A 22,016-nucleotide genomic window follows, 5' to 3' on the forward strand; every position below is an offset into this window, starting at 1 on the left:
CACATCTACTGTGGCATAAAAGGTTTGGTAGAAGTAATCCATTTGATCTCTCCCTTCCTACTCTTTTGTAGTCAAGTCAAACCTCTTTTTTGGTCACTAATTCTCATGTAAGGCTCTCACATCATCTAAGTAGGACTTTCAGGGTGTGAACCATTTTTGTTATTTATGGAGTATCAGACTTACACTAATGTTGGCAGGGTTTAATTCAGACAGGAAAAGTGCTAGCATGAGCAAAGACAAGAAATTAAAGACAAAAAGGAGTTGAATTTTTTTAATATGTGGAAAATGGTAACTTTCATCTTTTTTTTTTTTCCTAGAAAAATGTGATTTTCTGAATTATCAGAAGCAGTATTTATTGAGAATACATTTAATATATTTCCTTAAGAGTGCAAAATATACTATGTAAATTTTAGTTGGCTTTTACAATGTACTGTTTTAATGTAATATTATTTTTCTGAGGAGTAACACTATATTTACAGCTAGAGCTATTTTGAGCAATATGTAGTTCTACTGTATGGTATGTTGGTGCATTTTTAAGAAGGGAATCTATTTATTGAGCATAGGAAGCAAAATGTTGCTTTTATTATAAAAAATGTGGCAATATTTGAAGGCCTTGGAAACAGGATATAAATACTGACATGCTACTATAAGGTAGAAGACACTGTTCTTGAAGGAAAAGTAAATAAATCTATCTCTTCATTTAATAATTTTGATACAATTCATATAGCTATTAAGAATCCTCACCTCTAAATTTAGACTAGAATGTGTTTCAAAACAACTTCAGTTGAGTGCTTACGAGTTATACACAGAAAGTATGCTGGAGGATTGCAGCAATGATAACATCCTCTTATAGCACTAATACTGTACACTGAGGAAACCACTTTCATTTGGAGATGAAATGTGGGATGTTTCAGAGGTTTCTCATGTTGTCAATATAGATGTCAGGAGAGCAAATTTTATTTTTAACATTTATAGGGATTATTCATGGTCTTCCCTGTTTGAGTAAGAGGGAAACAAAAAAAAAGACTGGGAGAATTTGGCAAGGCAGCTGGCACTTAAGAGGAGTAAAGGATGTTCAGAAATTATTGTTTTCTTTTTCAGAATTATGAAAAATAGTGTTTGGAAGAAATTAAGTTTATCTCCCTTCCTACTAGCTTTTGTTGTTCCATAGAATCAGTTTGAACTACATAACAAAAGATGTCTATGGTTCTAAACTCAACACTTCATACTGTAAGACCACTTGTTTTGCACATTTTCTCTGAAACAATTTTGGAGTAGCTACCATTGTACCATTCATTGTCTCCAGCACACCTGATATATCCAAGCAAATAGTTTGTCTGTTCTGCGCAGTCCAAGACTCAGTGGTGTATCAACACTGCGTACCAGAAACAGCAAATCAGTTTGATAAGGATACCAGACCCTGGTGAAAATAACTCTCACATATTTTACCTTGTTATACATGTATGTCTGTTGACATTAGCTGAAGCTTTGTTATGCTTTCTAGCATTTCCAGTTGAAATGTAAACTGCTAGAACAAAAATAATCTTTGGCTCAGGTGTTGCAGAGAGTAAGTGTAAAGCTGTTGAAGGTCATGAAGGAGGTTGGAGGTCCTAATGTCCGTGAGGAAGAAGGAACCGGGCTGCTTTGTCTGATCTGGTTGAAACAAGTTTTAAATGGAAACAAAAGAGTTCTAGGAAAATCTGACAGAGTTTTCAGTCCTTTGTTCCAGAAGATAGTCTTTTACTTAGGTGAGTAGCTGGCTTCCTATTTGTCCATCACGTACTCTTTAAAATTTTAATGCACTTCCCAGTAGGCATCCCCTTCCTTTCAGTGTTCTGGACTCTGGCGTCTCTGCCATGTTCCCTGGCTTGTTCTAATGTGATTATTTTAAAGGAAGACCAGCTAACTCTATATGGGTTACCATACAATCTGAGATCTTAAAAAAAAAAAAAAAAGCTAATATTCCCACGAGAATTTGCATTCCAAGCAGCAGGGAAGTCCATGGGCGTACAGCAGTGTTGATCTGTACTGGCACAGTAGTTTGAGTACATAGCAAACTTTGTAATCATGGTTTCACTAGAGTCAGGAGTTCACCACTTGTTCAGATGGTATTTAATTTATGATCTCAAAATTGTCCTTTCAAGTGTAGAGACCTGAAAAAGACTTTTTTTTTTTAATTGGCAATTCTGCAGTATGGGTAAATTAATACTGAATAAGTGTTCCATGTTTGATTCCATGGGAATACTGTTCCTTTGAAACAAACCGCAAACAGTACGTTGTGTAAGAGGGACGCAGGTTTACAGCTCTCACACTGTAAACTAATGGTCTGAGTCCTTACCAGCTTATTTAATGTAGGATTTTATTAGCACTACAGCCAGCAGAAGTACATTGCTTATCTATGCCTCTTTATAAACATATTACCAAGATTACAGCAATTCATTGCCTGACATTTATCTATCTGCCTGTCAAATCAAATATTCATAGAGTACTCACTGCTGCTCAGAGTAGCCTGGAGAAATAGTTCTAATCCCTCTCCTTACCTCTCAGTATCTCCTAGCTGGGAGTGAGGGAGGTCTTGCATACATGCATTTGTGAGATCCCATCTCTTTAGTTATGTGTTTCTAGTGTGAGCAGTTGACATTCCTTTACTGTGTAATTTATTTGGTGGTGTTACCGGTATGCTGTTGCATTTGTGGTGTGCAGTATGATTTTTCATTGCTATTTATAACATTGGTATTAATGGTAAGCTTGGTGGTATAGTAAGAAAAAAAGGATTATAATCTCTTCCCCAATGGATCGCAGCAGATAGGAAACAATGTATTTCATAATGGAACAATGTAAATAAAATGCTACTCATTAATTAGAAGTGATTAACTGAAAGAGAATACAGTTAGTTAGATGCACTGAATCTTAAAAATGGATAATGTTCTTAAAATATATTTTAAGTGCACAAATATCAAGGAATTAAAGAAGGTTCTTGTGAACAGTCTTTTGTTCATGGATTTCCTGGTATCATAGAATCACAGAATTCCCTGATTAAATAGGAATGTGTGTCATATTGTTAAGGTCTTTGAATGTGTCCTGAGAAGGGCAACAAAGCCAGTGAAAGGGCTGGAAGGAACGTCCTCTGAGGAAGAGCAAAGGACTTTGGGCTTGTCTAGTTTGGAAAAAAGGAGGCTGAGGGATGACCTCATTGCCCTCTGCAACTTCCTTAGGAGGGGAAGTGGAGAGGGAGGTGCTGATCTCTTCACCCTGGTATCCAGTGATAGGACTTGTGGGAATGGTTCAACGCTGTGCCAGGAAGGTTCGGGCGGGACATTGGGAAGCATTTCTTTACGAGGGTGGTCATGCACTGGAACAGAGAGGTGGTCAATGCCTCAAGCCTGTCAGTGTTTAAGAGGTATTTGGACAATGCCCTTAACAACATGCTTTGTCTCTTGCCTGAAGTGGTCAGGCAGTTGGACTAGATTGATGACTGTGGATCCCGTCCAACTGAAAATATTCTATTCTATTGTATATATCATCCAGCCTTTGGACTTCTCCCCATCTTCAGTAGAGACCTTATGGAAATGCTTCTGAAAAGAAAAAAAAAAATTAGTTTTGAATACAGGTCACTTCAGTTCCTTCCCTCAAGGTACATAGGATGAAACAGCCTCATTAACTCTTTGCTATGAGAAAATGTTTGGCAGTACTACAATGATTGGAATTTTCCATGTCTTTTCCAACTGTAAGAGAGGAGTAAAAAAGTAAAAAACCAGCAGCAGAATACTCTCAGGTAACAGACTAATGTAAATATTTTACTGGAATTTCTCAGGAAATATTAGTAAGGTGGTTTTTGTATAGCATAATTCTGTAGATTTTAGTCGACATACTAGGTTAGGCTACCAGCCCTCAGAAGCCCTTCCTATGCCAGATGCCTAGATAAAGGTCAGAGGGGGCGTGACTCACCTGTGAGGAGTGTGTTGTCACCACCAGCTCTGGGCAGGACAGTCCCACCTGTGGTGTCCCAATTTCCACGGCTGATGCACAGTTGGCCCGGATTGGCCGCACTGGTTCCCCGCCCTGCCACGGATTGGCCAAGCCTTCCATCTCCTCTCTCTCATCTTCCTGGGACACCTGCACTGCACGGCTGCAGCTCCTCCACATTGACCACAGAGGGACTGGAGGATGCCCACGCATCAACACTTGGTCGATAAGGTGTGTTGGTGGGGATGTGGTGGAGAGGGTGCACACCAGCTGGGGATACTTATTCTCAAAGGCTAAAGACTAAGTCTGTGGCTCATCAAGAGTGTCTAGGAGAAGAGAAGAGAAAATAATCATAAGAGTATCATTAGAAAGGGGTATACGGGACTTAGTCTTAAACTGTTTGCAGGACTTGCCAGGACTGTGTTTTTCAAATTACAGAAAGGTATTTATCATATTCATTAAATGTTCTATATTTAAAAGCTGTTAAAACAATTTTTGTCTCTATTCAGAAGGTTGCCCAAGGCTCTGGAGGGGCAAACCACTGAAGTGTCTCTTCCTGAGTCCGGTAGACTTTGAATACAGTAGCTAAGTATCACTCAGGTACTTAATTGTTGGCCTGAAGTCGTGTTAGACTAAATATGGAAGAGGATTCTTAAGGTAGCAGCTCAGGTGGTGATGAGGGGCACATAGACTCATAGGAAGAAAGGTTTGAACCTGTGATAAAAAATAATTAGAATTTTTCCATTAGATGAAGGAACTGGAGATACAGTTTATTTTTCATAAGTATACCCAATTAGAAGCTTGAAAATAATATTCTTATGCTTCTATTTTATAAATATTCCCTATGCTTCTATTATATAAATATTTACTTTTTGTTTCTTTACATTTTTCTTGGAGAAAAGGTAAATTTGTGGTGCAAGATAACATGACTGCATTAAATATGTATTGGAACTCAGGGCTCATGGAAGTTATTTTGTCTCAAGTCTGGACTTGGAATTTTGTAAGACACTATATCTCTTCCTCATCTAAAACCTAGTTCCAAAAGATGGCATGATTAGACTCTTTGAATGCCTCTTGAACTGTTAAATCAGAGAGCTGATGCAAAGAGAAGGCATCTCAGCCGTGTTTCAACTTGTTGTGCATGTGTTTCTGGTTCTTTTCTAGCTAGAAAAAGAGGAAAGGAGGTTTCAGACTGGTTTTCTTTTGTGGCAGAGTGCAGCTGCAGCCAATTTTCCAATCCTAGCTAAACTAAGGACTTTGTGCTTTGAAACAGAACATCTAATTAGAAACAGATTTTTTTTCCATCTCTCCATGAGTCAGACAAAGATTTCAACAACATATGGACAGGTTCATATTAAATCACTGTTTACCACGTCTGTTGATATAATAGCACCTACATGCTGTATTTAAAACTTAATTAGAGGTGGGCCATGTCAAAATCGTCATGAGAGATTGGATAACCACACCCAGCATACTGATACCAAAACATAATGCTTACCAGGATCCCATTTAAGTGACACTTTGATGAGACTTTGGAGAGGAACAGTCTTCATCTGCTTTAAAGACACGTTAACTTGCTTATATCGCTTTCCTGATTGCTGCACTGACTGGTTGTGACACCATGCAAACCTACCTCCTCCTCCTCCTATAGGAAATTTTTCAACACTTCACAGTCATCTGTTTTATTACTTGCTGACTCAGTAGCTTTTTAAAATTTTGATTAAGTTCAGAGTTAAGTACATGGGTGTTTGGAATTGTGTATTTTTACCTTGCTTCCAGACGCTTCTGTTACTTATTTCACTAGCACATGCAAAACCAATGGCCTTACACGTTCATGCACAAATTAAGACACACAGGTAGATGATACAAATTGAACATATCTCTTAAATGGTGTTTGAAATGCTTTAGAAAATCTCAACTAAGTATCTCCATTCTTTCTGTTACTGTCCGTGTCACATAAGCCAATCCTGTAGCAGACAGCATGTAAAATAGCATTACTAAATACTTCTTGTGATTTAACAGTTGTATCAGCATTTTTGTAGCTGGAACAGTGAGTTATTCATAAGATGTAATGGCCTGGCAAATTATGTGGTGCCATGGTTGAATGTTTAGACTTTGAACATGGGCCATAAAATCTGATATTAAACAACTGAGAATACTATTGGGAAATGTTTCCTTTTTTTCTTGGAAACGGTTTACAATCAGTGTCAGTACTACAAGTGAATTATGAAGAAAATATGTCTTCTTTTCACAGACAGTCCTTGAAGGCTGGACTTCAGTCCTGCCTCTTAGTTACATTTTGTGTGTTTCTGTACTGGGTATAGTTTATTCTTTGCCCATAGGAAACATACACTAGCAATTTAGTATTTTTAAATTGTTTAGAAGTTCCAGAGGATTTTGCAGAAGTCTGTTGTTAAGTCCTTCAAGAATCAAACACTTTGAAAAACTTCAAGAGTTCTCTGGGGCATTTGAATATATTTCTTGACTGTATTTTGGAATTGGGAATAGGGAAAGCAGTCAAAAGAGAGCATGCTAGTCATGGTTATATCTACAGTTTGAGAGAGCAAGGATTGCATCTCAGTTGTTGAATAATCAAGGAGCTGAGCTAAATGTGCCAATGCAACAACGAGGAACTTTGTTTAAAGACTTCTCCAGTTCAAAGGTGTAATGCAGCAGACGTGGCTGTTAATGGATTGCTGTCATGTAACCAGAGAATTTAAAGTTCCATTAATAATTCAGTACTTTAAAATGAAATTATTTATGCCTCTTATTGCATTGTTCTGCCAGTGTATAGAAGTATTTTACTTTAATGTATTCTTTTCAAAATATGTGAATGCAAAGAAAGTGCAGCTTTCTAGGCTTGTTCTGTTTCCTGTCCTGGAGAAAAGCCAATATTTCTCAAACATGGCAACTACTAAAAAGAAGTTACTATGAACTATATTGTCTTTTTGTTCTACAGATGAGGAGACCCTCCTGCTTTGTTTTTTTGTTCTGTGGGGTATTTTTGCCTGGAATCCTCAGTTTTCCACAGACAAACACCTCAATCGATTGTGATTCTCTGTTACCAAACTATGAAACTGAACCACAGACATCTGCACCACCATATATTATTGCTGTATCTTTTGATAACTTTGAGCCAGGAAATGAAATCCAAGGTAAATAACCTCAACAATATAACATCTTCATGTCTTCCAGAAATACCAGTCTTCATAAAAATTCCCCCATTTCCCTCTCAGTCTAGATAATTTACTTCTTTACTTCAATCTTGTTCATCTATACCTGATACATTATTATTTTTTAGATGTTTTTATATATGTATGTATAACTCAAAATGTATTCTTTCTTTTTTCTTTTTTCCATCTAATAAATATATCTTAATTGCATGCTGTAATTTTTGTAACAAAATTAAAATTAAATGGGACAGCTGGCCAAACTGGACTAATAATTAGTTGCTCATTAACCTTGTATTTGAGTATTTGCAGTTGAACCAGGCCTCTGCAATACAAAGGGATCCTACTCATTAGTTGTTCATATGCTGTCATCTTTCAGGAAAATAAAAATTCAGGACGCAGTATGAGACAACTCAAGAGTGAGACACTTTGAGTCATCCTTCTAAGAACTGTATCCCAGATTTTATCAAATTGCAGGGGGTGGAGCTATTGTGGTTTAAACCACCTTTTTATCTTCCTAATCCTAAATTGCTCTCTGGATGAGACACCTTAACAGCCTTGTTTCTCCACACTGTGATACCATCTCATGGTGCTGTCACACTTCAAGTGACTTGTGAATGCTTCTTTTTCTGACCATTCATGCTACAAGGAGCATGGAAGTGGAAGAGCGTTGTAACCTGTTACATGTCTGGTTTTGTATCTCAGTAGCTGAAAAAGAGCATTATTCACTAAGTAGCTACTGGATGCTGTTTTACTTGAACCATGTAGCATGAATGTGGCTTCCATAGAGAGTGATATATAGGGGGAAAAGAACGGAGAAGCATCAGAGCCCTAATATAGCTGCCATTCTTGGAAAAACATGTGAATAGCTCCTTCAAGGATGGGAGGGCGGTTTGATTACAGATAGCTACTTTTAGAATACTATTGACAGAAAAATGGTGGGTTGATTTAAGTGCATGCAGACTGTTCTGTGAGGTTAAATGGAATTTACCATGACAAAATATTGAATCCCAGATGCTACTAACCTTACCTTTTTTCCCCTCCTTTTTAATTTTTTTATTTTTACCACTACTTTTCTATTGTTTCAAATCATGGGCACCCAGTACCTGGTCTGAGGGAGCTGCATTAGGTTGCCCTTTCATTGAATATATTGCAGTTTGGCCTATGGCGTTCCATGTGCCAGCACTCTTATAGTCTCATCTCTGCTTGATTTAGCACTGCATTCAAGTCCTGGATGTCATTGCTTCTGTGAGACCTGGGGAAAATTACTGAATTAAGGCTGAAAGTTGACAACAAATTGGAAGGCTAATTATGCAGGTGTTTGGAAATGTTTAATTATCAGTGTAGGATTGGTCCTTGCCTTGACTTCCGTGTCATTCCAGTTCATCCCTCTTTATTTTTAATGACTACACATAACCTTTGTGCATAAATCATTATTCTGATTTTATTTGCAAAAGTGCCTAATAATGGAAGTAGCAGAGCAAAGTTTTAGTAGACCATAAAAAATTTGATTATGCCTTTTGAAATTTAATTTCTGTTTGGATATAAACAAAACAGAAGACTGCTCTTTGCCATATTTTTCTGAGCTCCTTCAGTAACAGAAGTTGAAAAATTGGGTAGCTCATATAATTATTGATTTTTTGTACTTAATATAGAACATGAAACAAAACTGTCTAGTTTCTCTCTTTCCAGTTGTAATACATTTTAACAAAAATGTGTCTGCAATTCAGCCTTACGAAAAAGTTAATCTTTTCTTTTAAAACAGAGATAGAAAGAAATGCATTTCTTTTTTTCCTGTAGATATTTTGACTTTGTAGGCCTAATTAGACAGAAAATAAATAATCTTTTGGTCAGCAGGGCCACTCATCACTTGGTAGAGCAGAATTCCTTTTAAAATTGTCAGTAAATGAAAAATTTCATGCTACTTTACACAAAAGCCCCTCTCCAAATTTTTTCTTTATAGTCATTCTCCTTATAATTAAGAAAAGCTTTTTAATTGGTTTTTAAAATTGTACACGTGTAGTCTTGTGTCTTGGAGGAATTAGATGTTACACATTTAGGAGGTTTTAGTAGCGTATAAAACTTAAATTTCTCAAAATGTCTCTTTTCACAGTGACTCTAGAAGCACTTGGAGAAGCTGGTTTTAAAGGATTTAATCTACAAGCTCGAGAAATAGATGGAGATACTCCTGTTGGTACTTTTAAAATTACAGATCCAAACACCAAAGGCTTGGAATGTCATAATATGACGGTATGTGCTCAGTCTTTGGAATACTTAATTAACCTTGGTTTTCTTTTAAATAATAGAAATAGTGAGCATTTTTTATATGGCAAAGCTACTTCATCAGAAGAGGTTAAAAAAATTAGACTTTTTCAAGAACTACATGCATCCTCTATATGTGATATGAATCTAACGTAGAAACTACTTGGCTTTTTTGGAGGACATCAGTGTTACCTTTTGTAGCAGAGACAGTTCCCTTAATAATATAGGCAAAATCACTTTTGCATCTTATATATCTATTTATTTTTAATTGCAGAATTCAGCAGTAAGTCATGCAAATTCAGATGTGAAACAGAAAGTTACAACAACATGGATTGCTCCGCATGATGTTGGAGAGCTTCAATTTATGTAAATAACTGTTTTTCTTTTTTATTTATTTTTTCCCCCGGAAATTTTATTTCTATGGATTATTTTGAGATGTGTTTTTGTTTCTGATGTTCTTGTCTTGCCACCATCATACTTTTTTTCATAGTTTGTCATAAATTCCCACTGTCTATTGAATGATATGATTTCCATTTCAAGATGTAGTGTAAAAGGTAAACTGTCCTACAGATCTTAATATATGTAAATAATTCCATTAAGCACAGTGCTATTAGTGGTTCTTTGAATAACTTGTTTTTACGCTTTGACCTCTTTAATACAACAGCAACAAAATGAATGTAACTAGTTCCCTGGATACATGAAGTTCAGGCTCTGTTCAATTACACCTTTTTTCATTTTGAACAGTGGAAGAATAGTAGATTGATGTAAATTCTTCTAAAATAAATTTGAAAATCAGTTTATGACCCATGAACTAACTGCTGAAACTCCTGAAACAGGAGAAGACAAATTTATCCTACTTTTAATGCTACTTTTCTTGGAGATCTGAAGCTTGTAAAAATACCACCTGGTCTAACAAAATACATGCTTGATGTAATTGGGAAATATCTAAATATTTGACAACTTGAATTGTTTGAAGTGCAAATTTATGATAGGGCTATCTTTGCCTTGCTTCATTATATCTTGAGGAATACAAAGAATGGGTAAAAGAACACAAAAGCACAATTGTTTCCACTCATTAATGCCATGAAAATCGATTCACCATCATAGATACAGATTGTCAGAATAGGAAAGAGTTGTGACAATTCTTATGGGTGTTTGAGCTGATACTCTTCACCGAGATGAGTATTTCTTCAAATAGTGTCCTTTCCTCTTCTGTTTGTCTCAGCATCTCTTTCATTTGTCTTCAAAATTATGTCAGGTGATAATAAAATATAAGTCACTGGAAAAACATTCTGTGAAACTTGTATTGTATACCTCTAAAACCAAAATAGAGTGGATTTTCTTGGCTGGGGGAAGGGGGGAGGAGAGTATATTGGTATTTTATACTGAAATATTTTGATAGGAAAAGAATTATTATTTTGTTTTTTTTCTAGTGCAACCGTTGTTCAAAATCTAGAGAATTTTTGGGTTGGAATTCAAAGCAAAACTCTCACACCTACACATTCTGAGTCAGTTAATGGGACAGGAAAAAGTAAAAGGAAGGTATGTTTTGAGTGTATTTGCATACTAGAAATTGATACAGTAAATTAAAGTATCTTTGAATTGATACAAGACATATATTTGTTGTCATTTATTCATTAACTAAGATGGCCAAAATCATTACATGTTTTCAATAATTTTAATCTGCCTAATCCTCTTACTAAAATGATGAAAAAATACAGCAAATAGTATTTTTCTCCCACAGAAATAAGAAAGGTAATAATCTAGTTATCAAAACAACCCATACCATAAAGAAAAAGAAAAGAATATTGGTCATAAGGAGAACTGTACTGTACTTTTGGTGTACTGTGCTGTTCTTAACTCTTACCCCAGTCCCTAGGAACTATAGCTGTGCAGCATATTCTTAGAAAGGAGTTTGCTAAATTTTTTCTGCCAAGAATTATGCTTATATGAAACATATTAAACGTGATTGTCCACTTAAGTAAAGAAAACCTGTTCAAATCTACCATATTGGTTCTTGACTGTAGCAGCACTGATTTATAAGCTTGTGATCTAGAAGAGTGAACACCTGTCTTTAGTCTCACCCTTCACCAAAAGTATTTCTTGTTTCCTATAATAAGCTGCACTTTTTTCTGCAATAAATAATTTGGTAATGCTTCCTCTTTTTTCTTTTTTTCCTCCACAGCTTATGATAGAAGTAGAATGTAACAAGGTAAGAGCAATTTTTTCTTCAATTTCCCGATTTTCAGTTACCTCAGTTTTAGAATTCTTGTCCTACTGCTCCACTTGTTTCATGTTTGCAGCATGAAGATTATATTGTACCATTCAAATTACTTTCCTAGAGAGATCTCATTTATGCTTTCATTTTTGTATTCAGTTTTGAAGGTATTGTTATTTTTAGCTAGTTAATATTAGTTCTCAGATGAGATTGTTAAAGTATGTAATATATTGTCAGCAATGAAACACTTGATTTCTTCACTCAGACCATGAATGTGAATTCAGTTGATTTCCTGTTTAAAGTAATTTGGTATTTATACACCACTCAATAACCAGTAACTGGAACCTGTATTTTCTTGCAGCGTGGAGGGACTTACACAACACAAGGCCGATGCATCATGGTAAATATTCTTTCTCCAAAGACATTGACAATGCTGCTAACTGCCCAAGATCTTAAGACCTGGTCAAAAACTGCTTCTTTATCACTTCTTTATCCCTCGTTACTCAATTTAATTTCCTTTTTGGCAATTCACCTTTGTTGATTAAAATCCAAAACCTTTTAAGTAGTTGTCAGCCATATAACTTCCTTCTGCAGGTTCTCTCTAGCTAATCTGAAGTAACTTTCTTACAGAATTTTTCTTTTTTCTGTCTTCACTTTTTATTCATAGTGGTTGCTTGCTGATCAAGATCACTTATTCCAACTGCTCTAAAACCTTGCCTTTTGCAAATCATGATCTAGATATAAAATATAACAATTTAATTTTTTTCCTCTGAAAACTACCAGTTGCGGCTCAGTGAAGAAGCCTCTTTTTCTTCTTTACTTTTTTACAGCAAATATGTTAATGGTTACATAGTCATATCAGTAAAAGGCTTTAGTCTACTTGTGACAGTGTGGGTTTCCCTCCTCAGTGATGGGCAGAAGTGTATGAGGTCAGATAAACAAGGATGCAAACAGCAGAATTACGTTACTTATAACAGCAGGCTGGGTATAGTTTTGATTATTCGGCTTGAAAGATCTCTGAAATAATTTTGATAGTATCAGTTGGTGGTATGAAGTCTTAGGTAATTTGTGGGTTTTTCCTTTTCCCACCAAGTAGAACTTTCTTTCCTGAAAATCACTTACATAAAATAATTTTCCTGCAAAATATTAAATACCATTTTGGTTTCTTTACAGGTTGGACCTTCAGGTTCCTCTCAGAGCAGCTATTCAGGCAGTCAGGTATGAGCCCTAAATTCCAGCATTTGTATGTTTTCCTTTAGTAATCTTGAATGACTAAAATAGTGTAACTACAGAGTACTGAGGTGATTTAGCACTGTACTGAAATATCTTCTCTGCTAGTTCACACAGAATTGCAGAGTTATTCATCCAGTAAACAGTATGTTCAGTACCTGAACTAAGTTCAATTACCTCCTCTCTGTTGAACTCAATAGCTTGCTGTCAGTATTTTTACCTACAAGCTGCTTCACTACCTTTGATTTCACAATTTAATAATTTTTGTTAAGCATTGACCTGACTCTTTTCAGGAAAAAAATATTTCTTCCATCTTCCTAGAGGTTTCCTACCTATGTGTGCATGTGTGCATACAAACACAGTCACAAACCATTTACTTCATAGTTTTAGTGACATCTGGCATAATGAAAATGGAACTGTACCTATTCTTAATTCATCAGGTATTTTTCCTTTTTTCCCCCCTCTTTTTTAATAGTCAAAATGAAAGATTTAAATATACTTGTGTTTCACTGTCTTTTCCACAAGAATTTACAAAATTTCCCTGAACTTCCCCAGATATTCATGCCCATATTAAAGCTCCAGTATAATGTCTATATTGCTTTTAACAATGGCTTATATTTGCAGTTGAAAATTTGGTGTCTAATCACTGTCTAGTTAGCCTTTTAAAACTTCTGGAGTATGTCTGCATTTTCACTTACCACTTTTACTTTATTCATCACAGAAATATATACTTGGTTTTTAATTAATTATCTTCAGTACCATTAATTTGCCTATTTACCCTTTAACTCTTAGATGCTTTCTGATATGTCTCCACCTTCTCAAGGGTATATTTCTTACTACTTACTTGTAGTTATTAGTGAGTTATCTAGTAATATTCTATTCTTTCAATCTTTACTACTTGTAACTGGAATTACCAGATATCAAGAAATACAAATTATTTTGATGTATATGCTAAACCCCAATTTTCTTCAGTGTATTTGTTTCATATATAATACATATTCTTTTCTAAGAGCTGAGTTTCTCATCTTGGCACTAAGTACCTAAAGTTATTAATTTTTTATAAAATATGAACCACTCTAGTAAAATTTTGAAAGGTTTCATGACCGATGACAGAGTCATATGGAAGTTATGTGAAATAAAGATGATGACTAATGTCTCATATTAAATTAGAATTGTTACAGGCAGTTGCCAGTGAACTGGTAACCTCTGTACTTGCTTTACCCTTACTAGCACATACACATTGTCAGCTGCACAGCTCTTCATGCCAAAAACGGCAGAGTTTGTTGCCTTTTTTCTGTCTTTCCCCCCTTTTTTTTACAGGAAAATAATTGGCTTCTGTTTTTATTTCAGGGTGGAGTAGTCTACACAATAAGCAGCAGTGGATGTGGCCCTGTAAGCACTATTCTTACATTTACTCTTTTGTCCCCAGCATAACTATATTTATAGTAACTCGTAGCCTTCAATGGCATTATTTAATATGACTGTTCATGTGGGAGTTTCTGTTGCAAACAGAAAATAATGAAGAGAGATCTCGAGGATGAATATTACAGTTTATTCAATGATATTAAGTAGCTGGAAAACAGAGAAGTTAAAAAGTTAAATAGAAACATGTAGATTATAGAATCATGAAAAAAAAAAAAGGACTGGAAGGGGTTATCTGTGGCACTTACATTACACTCATTATACAAGGTATCTATTCTTCCTTCTACTCAAGACAAGACTGGTGCAAGTCTGTCTGCATGTTCTAGGTAGTTCCTCCTTGCAGAAGTGGTCACACAGATTTGTGCAAGAACTGAGGCTATTTCAGTTTCTCGTTTTTCAGGCAGCAGGGATAGTTGTGAAGTTATGAATCCTGAACAGGTCAAGCCAGTCATCCAGAAATAGGCGAAAGATGCAACAGTGTAATGTAATGAATGTGCTGAATAGATCAAAGACTTACCTGAAGCATTTTTATCAAGATGGTGACTAATTGCACGGATTAAAATATATATATAATTATTTTGTTTTCCTTTCAGCACTTTCCAGACAAGGTTTTAATTTTTTAATAAAAATTTGTATTTAATCCAAACATTTCATCAAAATAAAAAGAAAAAAATGAAAAGTAAATGAAACAGTGCAAAAATGTAAAACATTCATATCATCAGTACTTGCAAAATATAAAATTAATTCATCACAATATGTATTGGGTTTTTGCAAAGAAAATAAAATTACAGGTTTTGAGGAGACTTGATTGTAATAATAGTAACAATTGAGGTTTATGTAAAAAAGGAACTGTTACTATTTATGTTGAATGTTTACATTTTATAATTTATTGACTATCAGGAAGATATTAGCTTTTTTTTTCTTTTGGGTTTCTGCTTCATAATTTTTACATGTATGTATATATGACATACGACATACATAGTATGTTTGAATTACGAGCATTATATAAAACCTTTATAATTTATTAAAATTCTATCTCAACAGTACCTGTTTTAAAATGTTTCCCAAGTACCACTAGATAATTACTAACAGACAAAGGGCTTCTATGGTCACACATTTGCAGTGGAGACTACAATGCTCTCCTTATCATCTATTCTTTACATAAAGATCAGAATTGAGGGTGTCTGAAGTGTGACTTTCCTTCTGAAGCAGCTATAGATGAGAAATAACTGGTTTCTTTTTTTTTTCCTAGGGAGGTGCTGCTGGTACATATGGTCAACATGCCTGCAGAGACGTAAGCTGGTTATGGATGTTTTTACTGATTGTCTCTTACTATGGTTCTTAACTCATCTCCTTATTGCAAATTGCATTTGATTCTCTTCTGTAGAGCTATATTATTCTTCCTAAACATATCAAGGAAAACAGTGTTAGTCTGAGATATTATTCTGAGATTAAAAACCAAAATTAAAAGGTGTTACACTGTCAGTTCCTCAAAGTGTGATCATTTATGTCATAAGGGCTGCTCATCACCTATTACAAATGCTTAATTTGTTAGCCTACTAAAATGTCAGAATTCCTACTGTGTAATGCTTTTTATCAGATTAATTGTCTTTGGATATTGCATACTGTGCAATACTGTTTGGGGTTTTTTACAGTCTTTATGTATTAATCCAGTAATTCTTTAATTAGTAGAGAAATTTCTATTGTCAATCTCATTTCTTTCATTTTCACTTGAAAACAGGTTTATTTTAAAATCTGATATATTTTACATTTTTAAAATCACAAAAGCAAATAAAAATATTTATCAGAGGGAGAACACACTCTCTAATGCTTGTCAGAAACTGAAACCCTAGCCAAGAAACTGCTTAATCATATGCTCAACTTTAGATACATCATTAGTTATATTAGTTCCTAAATATATTTTATCTTTGTTTAATATGTAAGTGTAAACTGCATTTTTGATAGAGCAACAGTAAGCTTATGATCATGGTAGAATTTGGGAAATTTTTACGTCAGTTATCTTTAAGCAAGTTCAGTATACTCTACTATTGCCCTAGATTTATTTCAAATATAGGTAAAATCAGCTTCATTTGAAGTGTACATCTAAGGATGACTTCTAGATATAATTAACAAATTATGATTTAAATAAATACCTGTTCTATGGTTTTATTTCAGAGTGCATCTTCATCCGGCATTTCCTATGGCCAGGTAACTACATGTTTTCCAACATGTTTTCAATTTCCTAAGGTATTCAGGGCTAAGCAGTTATGCCCAACTTTTACCAAACAATAATTAAACTTATGAAAGGGGATAAATATGAACTGCCTTCAAATGGTTCAGTAACAATATCTGAAAACAACTTCAGCAGATGAGTTACATATTTGATGTATGTTGTTATATCCACTTCGTTAGAAGTTATTTAGTCCTGTTTTGCACAGAAACTTAATTGTATTCACTCTGAAAATGGACACCAGTTACTTTTGTTATGATTTTCCAGAAGTCAGTGACTTTCTTTGATAGTTACTAAGAATTAAAACTATTTTTCTGGCTTTTGCCTATGCAATTGTACCTACTGGTTAATGAAATAGATAACTTCACTGCACGTTATTTTATGCTTCATTTTAAACATTTATCTTCTGATGGCATATCTCATTTTTTCCCAGATGCTGTTGTAATTGTAGGGTTTTTAATTTTGAGGGGATGGATTCCGGAGTTTGGGTTGTTTTCCTTTTTGATGAAGGTAGAAGAGCTTAATTTTTTTTCTAGCAATAGATTATTTTTACTATAAACAAACTTCCAATTTGATGTTAAATGAAACATTTGCAGCTTTTATACAGTGCTCTGTAAAAATAACAAAATAATTGGGTGTTTAGAAAAAAAATCAAGCTAGGTAATTTATTTTGGTTCTTCATTTAGTAATTGCCAATACATTCATATTTTTCTTCAGAATCTTATTTTGTTTGGTACATCAGGGGAATCATGTTAGCAAAACATTCTTGTGAAAAATAGTGCTGTAGTTAATGTGCCATACATTTACCTAAGCAAAATATGGATTCTGTATTCTTTACAGTCTGTCCCTTCAAGCAGCTCTGATTCCAGTAAGAAGGTAAGCTCTCTGTTTCAAAGGGAAAAACTCTTACAATTATAACTTGGTGCAACTCCTTTTGCTTCAGTTAGGATTTTTCAAGGTTTTAACCCAGATTGATTCATATGATTTGGTTTGTTTTGGTACTTAGAAACCTTATACTGATGTGCTGCGCTGTGGTGGTTCTTGCTGCTAGCTGACTCAATTGTATACAAAGTACATGTTTCTTTTTAAAAAGTCAGGATAGCAATTGTGAAGTAATTAGGATTTTAAGTATATAAATTATGTAGTTATTATTCATATGGGGGTTGAGAGTAAGTGTAGCTCAGAGATAGTGAAATCAATAGAATTCATTTTATTGTTGAATTTGACTTATAATTATATTTAAATGGACTCTTCCTCTCAGTTTAGTCCCCAGAAAGCTCAGTGCTAATACTATGGTGTGTTCAGTAAACACAAAGTGTACCAATTCATGTCCTCACAGATGTTTTTATTCATTTTAATTTACCATTGTTTTAAGAATTTAAAACATACTGTTCAATTATTTTTTAATACTTCTTCCTGTTCTGTACTAGAATTCTTTACTTCTGAGAGCACCAACTCTCCTTTTCCTTTTCACACCACTGGGTAATACAAACTGCTTTCAGTTTGAAAAAAAAAAAAAAGGTGAGGAGAGCTGGAGAGCTTTAGTGAGAAAACATTAACACCTCATTCTGTCTGCATTTGGCTTCATTTTTCTTTTTAATAAACTCAATATGAAGTCTTTTTTTTAGCATGATATTGAATAACAACAAAATAAATTAATCTTCTAGTTTGGAGTGGAAAGTTGAAGATTAAAAAACCACACAGTACAGGCCAGTGGATATGGTACAATACATGAAATCCTGCTTCTGCCTCTGCAGCTGAGTCATTGTGTGGTTGGGAGCAAGTCTTTTATTTCCTTACACTCTTACATAAACCATGTGTACATACATATTCTTCTTTGCTTGGTAATGTGTTAAATTGTTTTATAAAAGTGATCATCCATAGCATTATTATCAGAGTTTGTAAATATAGAGATGTCAGTATTCTTCATTTTTCTAACATATTTAACAATAGACACTATGATGAGTAAACAGCTTCCTCTGATTTCTCTATAGGTAGTGGTCGTTGCCAACAGCAACCCTTTTCCACCTGTGGTAAGCAGTTTTTCTTTACAATACTGAGAATTCTGACTCAAAAAGCTTTCAAATAACTACATTTTTAATTTTTCAGAAAGAGTCCTGGTGTATGGAGACAATTCTCTGGCAGGCAGGGTTTACCCTAAGTGCATAATTATATTCAGGGAAAGCCAGTTATAAGATAGGTACAAATCTCGTGGTTCTGTGATTGCTGTTAGTGCTTGCAGAGGGACTGGATTAGCTGCAGATTCCAGACTCAATGCATTCAGTCTCTGTGTTCCTGAATAGTTTCTGCTTCCATTTCAATTTTCTTTTGTAAATTCACTTCCATTCTCATTTTTAAACTATTAAATTTCCACTCTGCTTATTTGGAATCCATACAGTAAGTTTAGCTTTTAGTAGTTTAAAGTGAGTTTGTATGATGTAATATCTTATCGGTGTTAAATTTGTAATAGAACATGTTGTTCTATCCTGAATGAAGATTAAGATGCATTTGTTCTATGCTGTCCTTTTTATATCATCCTTTGACATTTGGTTGTGTATTGCATCCAAAAGATAAGGGTCCTTTTTCCCTTTCTCTGCTGCAATGTTCTGTTTGGACAAGCCCTCATGCAAAATAAGTAAAAATTGTTTCGTTTCATTTGCAGCGTCATACCTTCCCCCAGGTAAGCATACTTTTTTCCTATTATTTCCTATTATTTCCTAATATTTCTATATTAGTATTATAGTTCTTATGGAATCAAGCCAATTTCTCAGGTTGGTGTGTGTGTTACGCTTCTGCATTTGTCCCTCATGCCCCAGAATTCAGCAAACAAATGGCTGGATCAGGAACTGGATTTGCACGTGTGGTGATGTGTGTCCAATGCAGGTGACAGCGAGAGAGCTGCAGTGATGATGGTGTCTTAGCTTCACTCAGCACATTTGGAAGAGCCAAGCTGACTGCTAGTGCAGAGAGGGCATAACCTGTGCTCTGCTTCTCCCCATATCAGTTGTAAGAGAAGCAGATGTAAGTGTAGAAAATTATGTAGTAGGGCCAGTCTGCCTCCCCAGACTTTCAGAGCTGAGAATAAACTAGTTTAATGTTGGATGTTAAGAATTGATACTCAGTACATCACACGTATGACCTTTCCCTTTAGTTTCACAAACTAAGTGGTATATACAAACTTGGTATTTTCTGTTCAAGTGCATTGCATTTAAACAAGGCAATTAAATTTACTGTATGATTTTTTTTTTTGTTTGTGGACTTTATTTTCAGAGTTTGGGAAGTTCTGCTACAAGGATCATAGTACAGGTAGACATTCTTTCTCCATTACACTTGAGTTTTAAATGAAGCTTTGTCTCGGTAAACTAAGTAATTATTCCCCTCCTAGAGAACAAACAAGTATGGATAATTTAGGTATAACTTCAGTGGTGGAGTAGGGTGTTTTTGTGACTACCACAAAGTTGATATCTTGCTTGGTTGCTGATTAAAGACCATTGCAACTGGGTTTTTTCTGGGTCCTTTGCAATTTTAACTTACATCCAACTCTTAATGGTTTAGGCTTCCCTTCCTTCGTATGCCAGTCTGTTAGACTACAGCAAATTCTCACTTTCACTGGAAGATCAGCAGCAGGTTATCCCAGATGACATTTGTCTTTTGAAGATCATTGCTTTCAAAATGTATAGCATTATGTTCTTTCATGAGTAGTGATGAATGCTGGCAGAGAAAGAAATAAAATTTCCTTGTTATTTTATTTCTGAATTTAAATGTACAGTGTTTTGATTACACAGGTTAACAGTTTTCAATATGTAGATATAAATTATATTTGATTCCACTCATAATCCACATACTTCTTGGGAATCAAAATATTTTCTGCAGTGACTTTTCCTTTGGCTTAATTGTAACCATGGCTTTTTCAATTCATGTTTTGACAAAACCTTTGTCAGAAGTTTGTTGTACTTAGTCATGAAAATTCAGTCATAATATGAATACAAATGGATATGATTTTAATGGTTTGTGTGGTACCACTGAAGGGCAGAATTATTTAAACTCGCTTGAAATACCTCAGTATGACACAATGATGTGTTATACAATGAATTTTCTTTAAGAACATGATATCAAAGTGTATAAATACTTTTAGCACTTTATTTGTGAAGGATCTTTATATACATTTTGTATATGTATGTATCACATGGAGATGGCATGGAGTAAGAAAAGGTCTAATGAACTCTTCATGATTTTCAAACTACCTAGTAGATAAAAGGATGGAGTTGCTTCTTGAAATGTCTTAGTACATAATTTCTCTTAAAAATAACTAACTTTTTTTTCCCATGTAGAGTGGACAAAGACAGCAAAGCAGCAGCAGCACTTATATCACGGTAAATGAACTTAAAGGGGGCTACAAATATTCCTCTAGACTTCACTGAAACAGGGCCAGCACAACTCAGAAATAAATTATTTTCTGCATTTTAAAATTTATTTCACAGGTTGCAGATGTTTCTATCTCTCTGACTTTTGTTCATAAAATTATCATCTGGTATTGGTGTTCAACTAATTTGTTCAGAATAATCACAAATGTATTTTCCTGTGTGATAGGTTGAATTGAAATGATTGTGTTCCACTCAGTGTGTTCTCTGAAAGGAGCAAAAAGATCATGGCACTAAGGAAAAGTGATTCTAGGCTCATTACCACACCATCAACCCCATACTGGTAGATCCTATGTATATTAGACCTAAAATTCCAAAAGACATGAAGGGTAGTTGCTTAGCCATATCAAGAATGATGAAGAATCATAATCATGGACCGATGTGCAGTGGTTTTCAGCATTACTTAAAGCCATGAAGATAAAGCTACTTTTGTGAAAAACAAGTGTGTGGATTCAACAGATACTAACATAATGTCATCATAAATTGTTGAAAACTAAAACTTGAGACTAGTATAGTATGAACTCAAATATTAAGGCTCTTCAAGACTTTCTCCTTTTGTGGAGCTGGGGGTGAGAGGGAGGCAAATGCCTGTCAGTATTGTCTGTAGCACTACATGCAATCATAAAAACCTATCACAAGGGTAGGTATGACTTGTAAGGATCAGTTCAACAGGGAGGTCAGTACTCAACATCAAAAATGCTCAAGGTTGGCAGTCTGAACCTCAGTTTGTCATGGCTTTTGCTGAGAGTAGGACAATCTGCAGCCCAGCTGCCAGCATACTTTTCTGTCTCCTTTGTGCTTTTTGAGAACCCCACCTGCAGCTGTATTGTCAAAAATGTTATGCTCTTTAAAGAAGTCTCTTTGTCCAGGTGATAAACACCTTCTCTTTTTTTTAAAGGGTTCCCAAGGCAGCCAGTCCTATGGCCAGGTGAGGCTTTTGTGCTGAAATGCACTGAGCTTTTCTGTAGGAGCCTGTCTTGTAAATGGACTTTGGGGTGTGGGTGGGTGTTTTTCCTTCTTGGTGTTGCTGAGTCATCCTTGATTTTGGTTTGTACCACTGAAATACCATGAAGGAAAAAAGAACATAGTACAGAGGA

The 22,016-nt window shown here is 35.0% G+C and overlaps 1 protein-coding gene across 1 annotated transcript in view; it reads left to right on the forward strand.

Moving 5' to 3' along the window:
* The window catches only part of LOC116791060 (hornerin-like), a 64,238-nt gene that overhangs the window by 7,628 nt on the left and 34,594 nt on the right, over positions 1–22,016 (forward strand). Inside the window, exons 3-19 of the mRNA XM_032696724.1 lie at positions 3,914–4,197; positions 6,926–7,121; positions 9,250–9,386; positions 9,673–9,764; positions 10,832–10,940; positions 11,584–11,610; positions 11,978–12,016; positions 12,790–12,834; positions 14,197–14,238; positions 15,521–15,562; positions 16,444–16,476; positions 17,339–17,374; positions 18,493–18,531; positions 19,161–19,178; positions 19,769–19,804; positions 20,830–20,871; positions 21,818–21,847. Coding sequence (XP_032552615.1) covers positions 4,168–4,197; positions 6,926–7,121; positions 9,250–9,386; positions 9,673–9,764; positions 10,832–10,940; positions 11,584–11,610; positions 11,978–12,016; positions 12,790–12,834; positions 14,197–14,238; positions 15,521–15,562; positions 16,444–16,476; positions 17,339–17,374; positions 18,493–18,531; positions 19,161–19,178; positions 19,769–19,804; positions 20,830–20,871; positions 21,818–21,847 — 993 coding nt within the window. The 5' untranslated portion in view covers positions 3,914–4,167. The remainder of the gene's footprint in view (positions 1–3,913; positions 4,198–6,925; positions 7,122–9,249; positions 9,387–9,672; positions 9,765–10,831; positions 10,941–11,583; positions 11,611–11,977; positions 12,017–12,789; positions 12,835–14,196; positions 14,239–15,520; positions 15,563–16,443; positions 16,477–17,338; positions 17,375–18,492; positions 18,532–19,160; positions 19,179–19,768; positions 19,805–20,829; positions 20,872–21,817; positions 21,848–22,016) is intronic.

The sequence above is a fragment of the Chiroxiphia lanceolata genome, chromosome 9 (assembly GCF_009829145.1).
Source record: "Chiroxiphia lanceolata isolate bChiLan1 chromosome 9, bChiLan1.pri, whole genome shotgun sequence".
Lineage (NCBI taxonomy): Eukaryota > Metazoa > Chordata > Aves > Passeriformes > Pipridae > Chiroxiphia > Chiroxiphia lanceolata.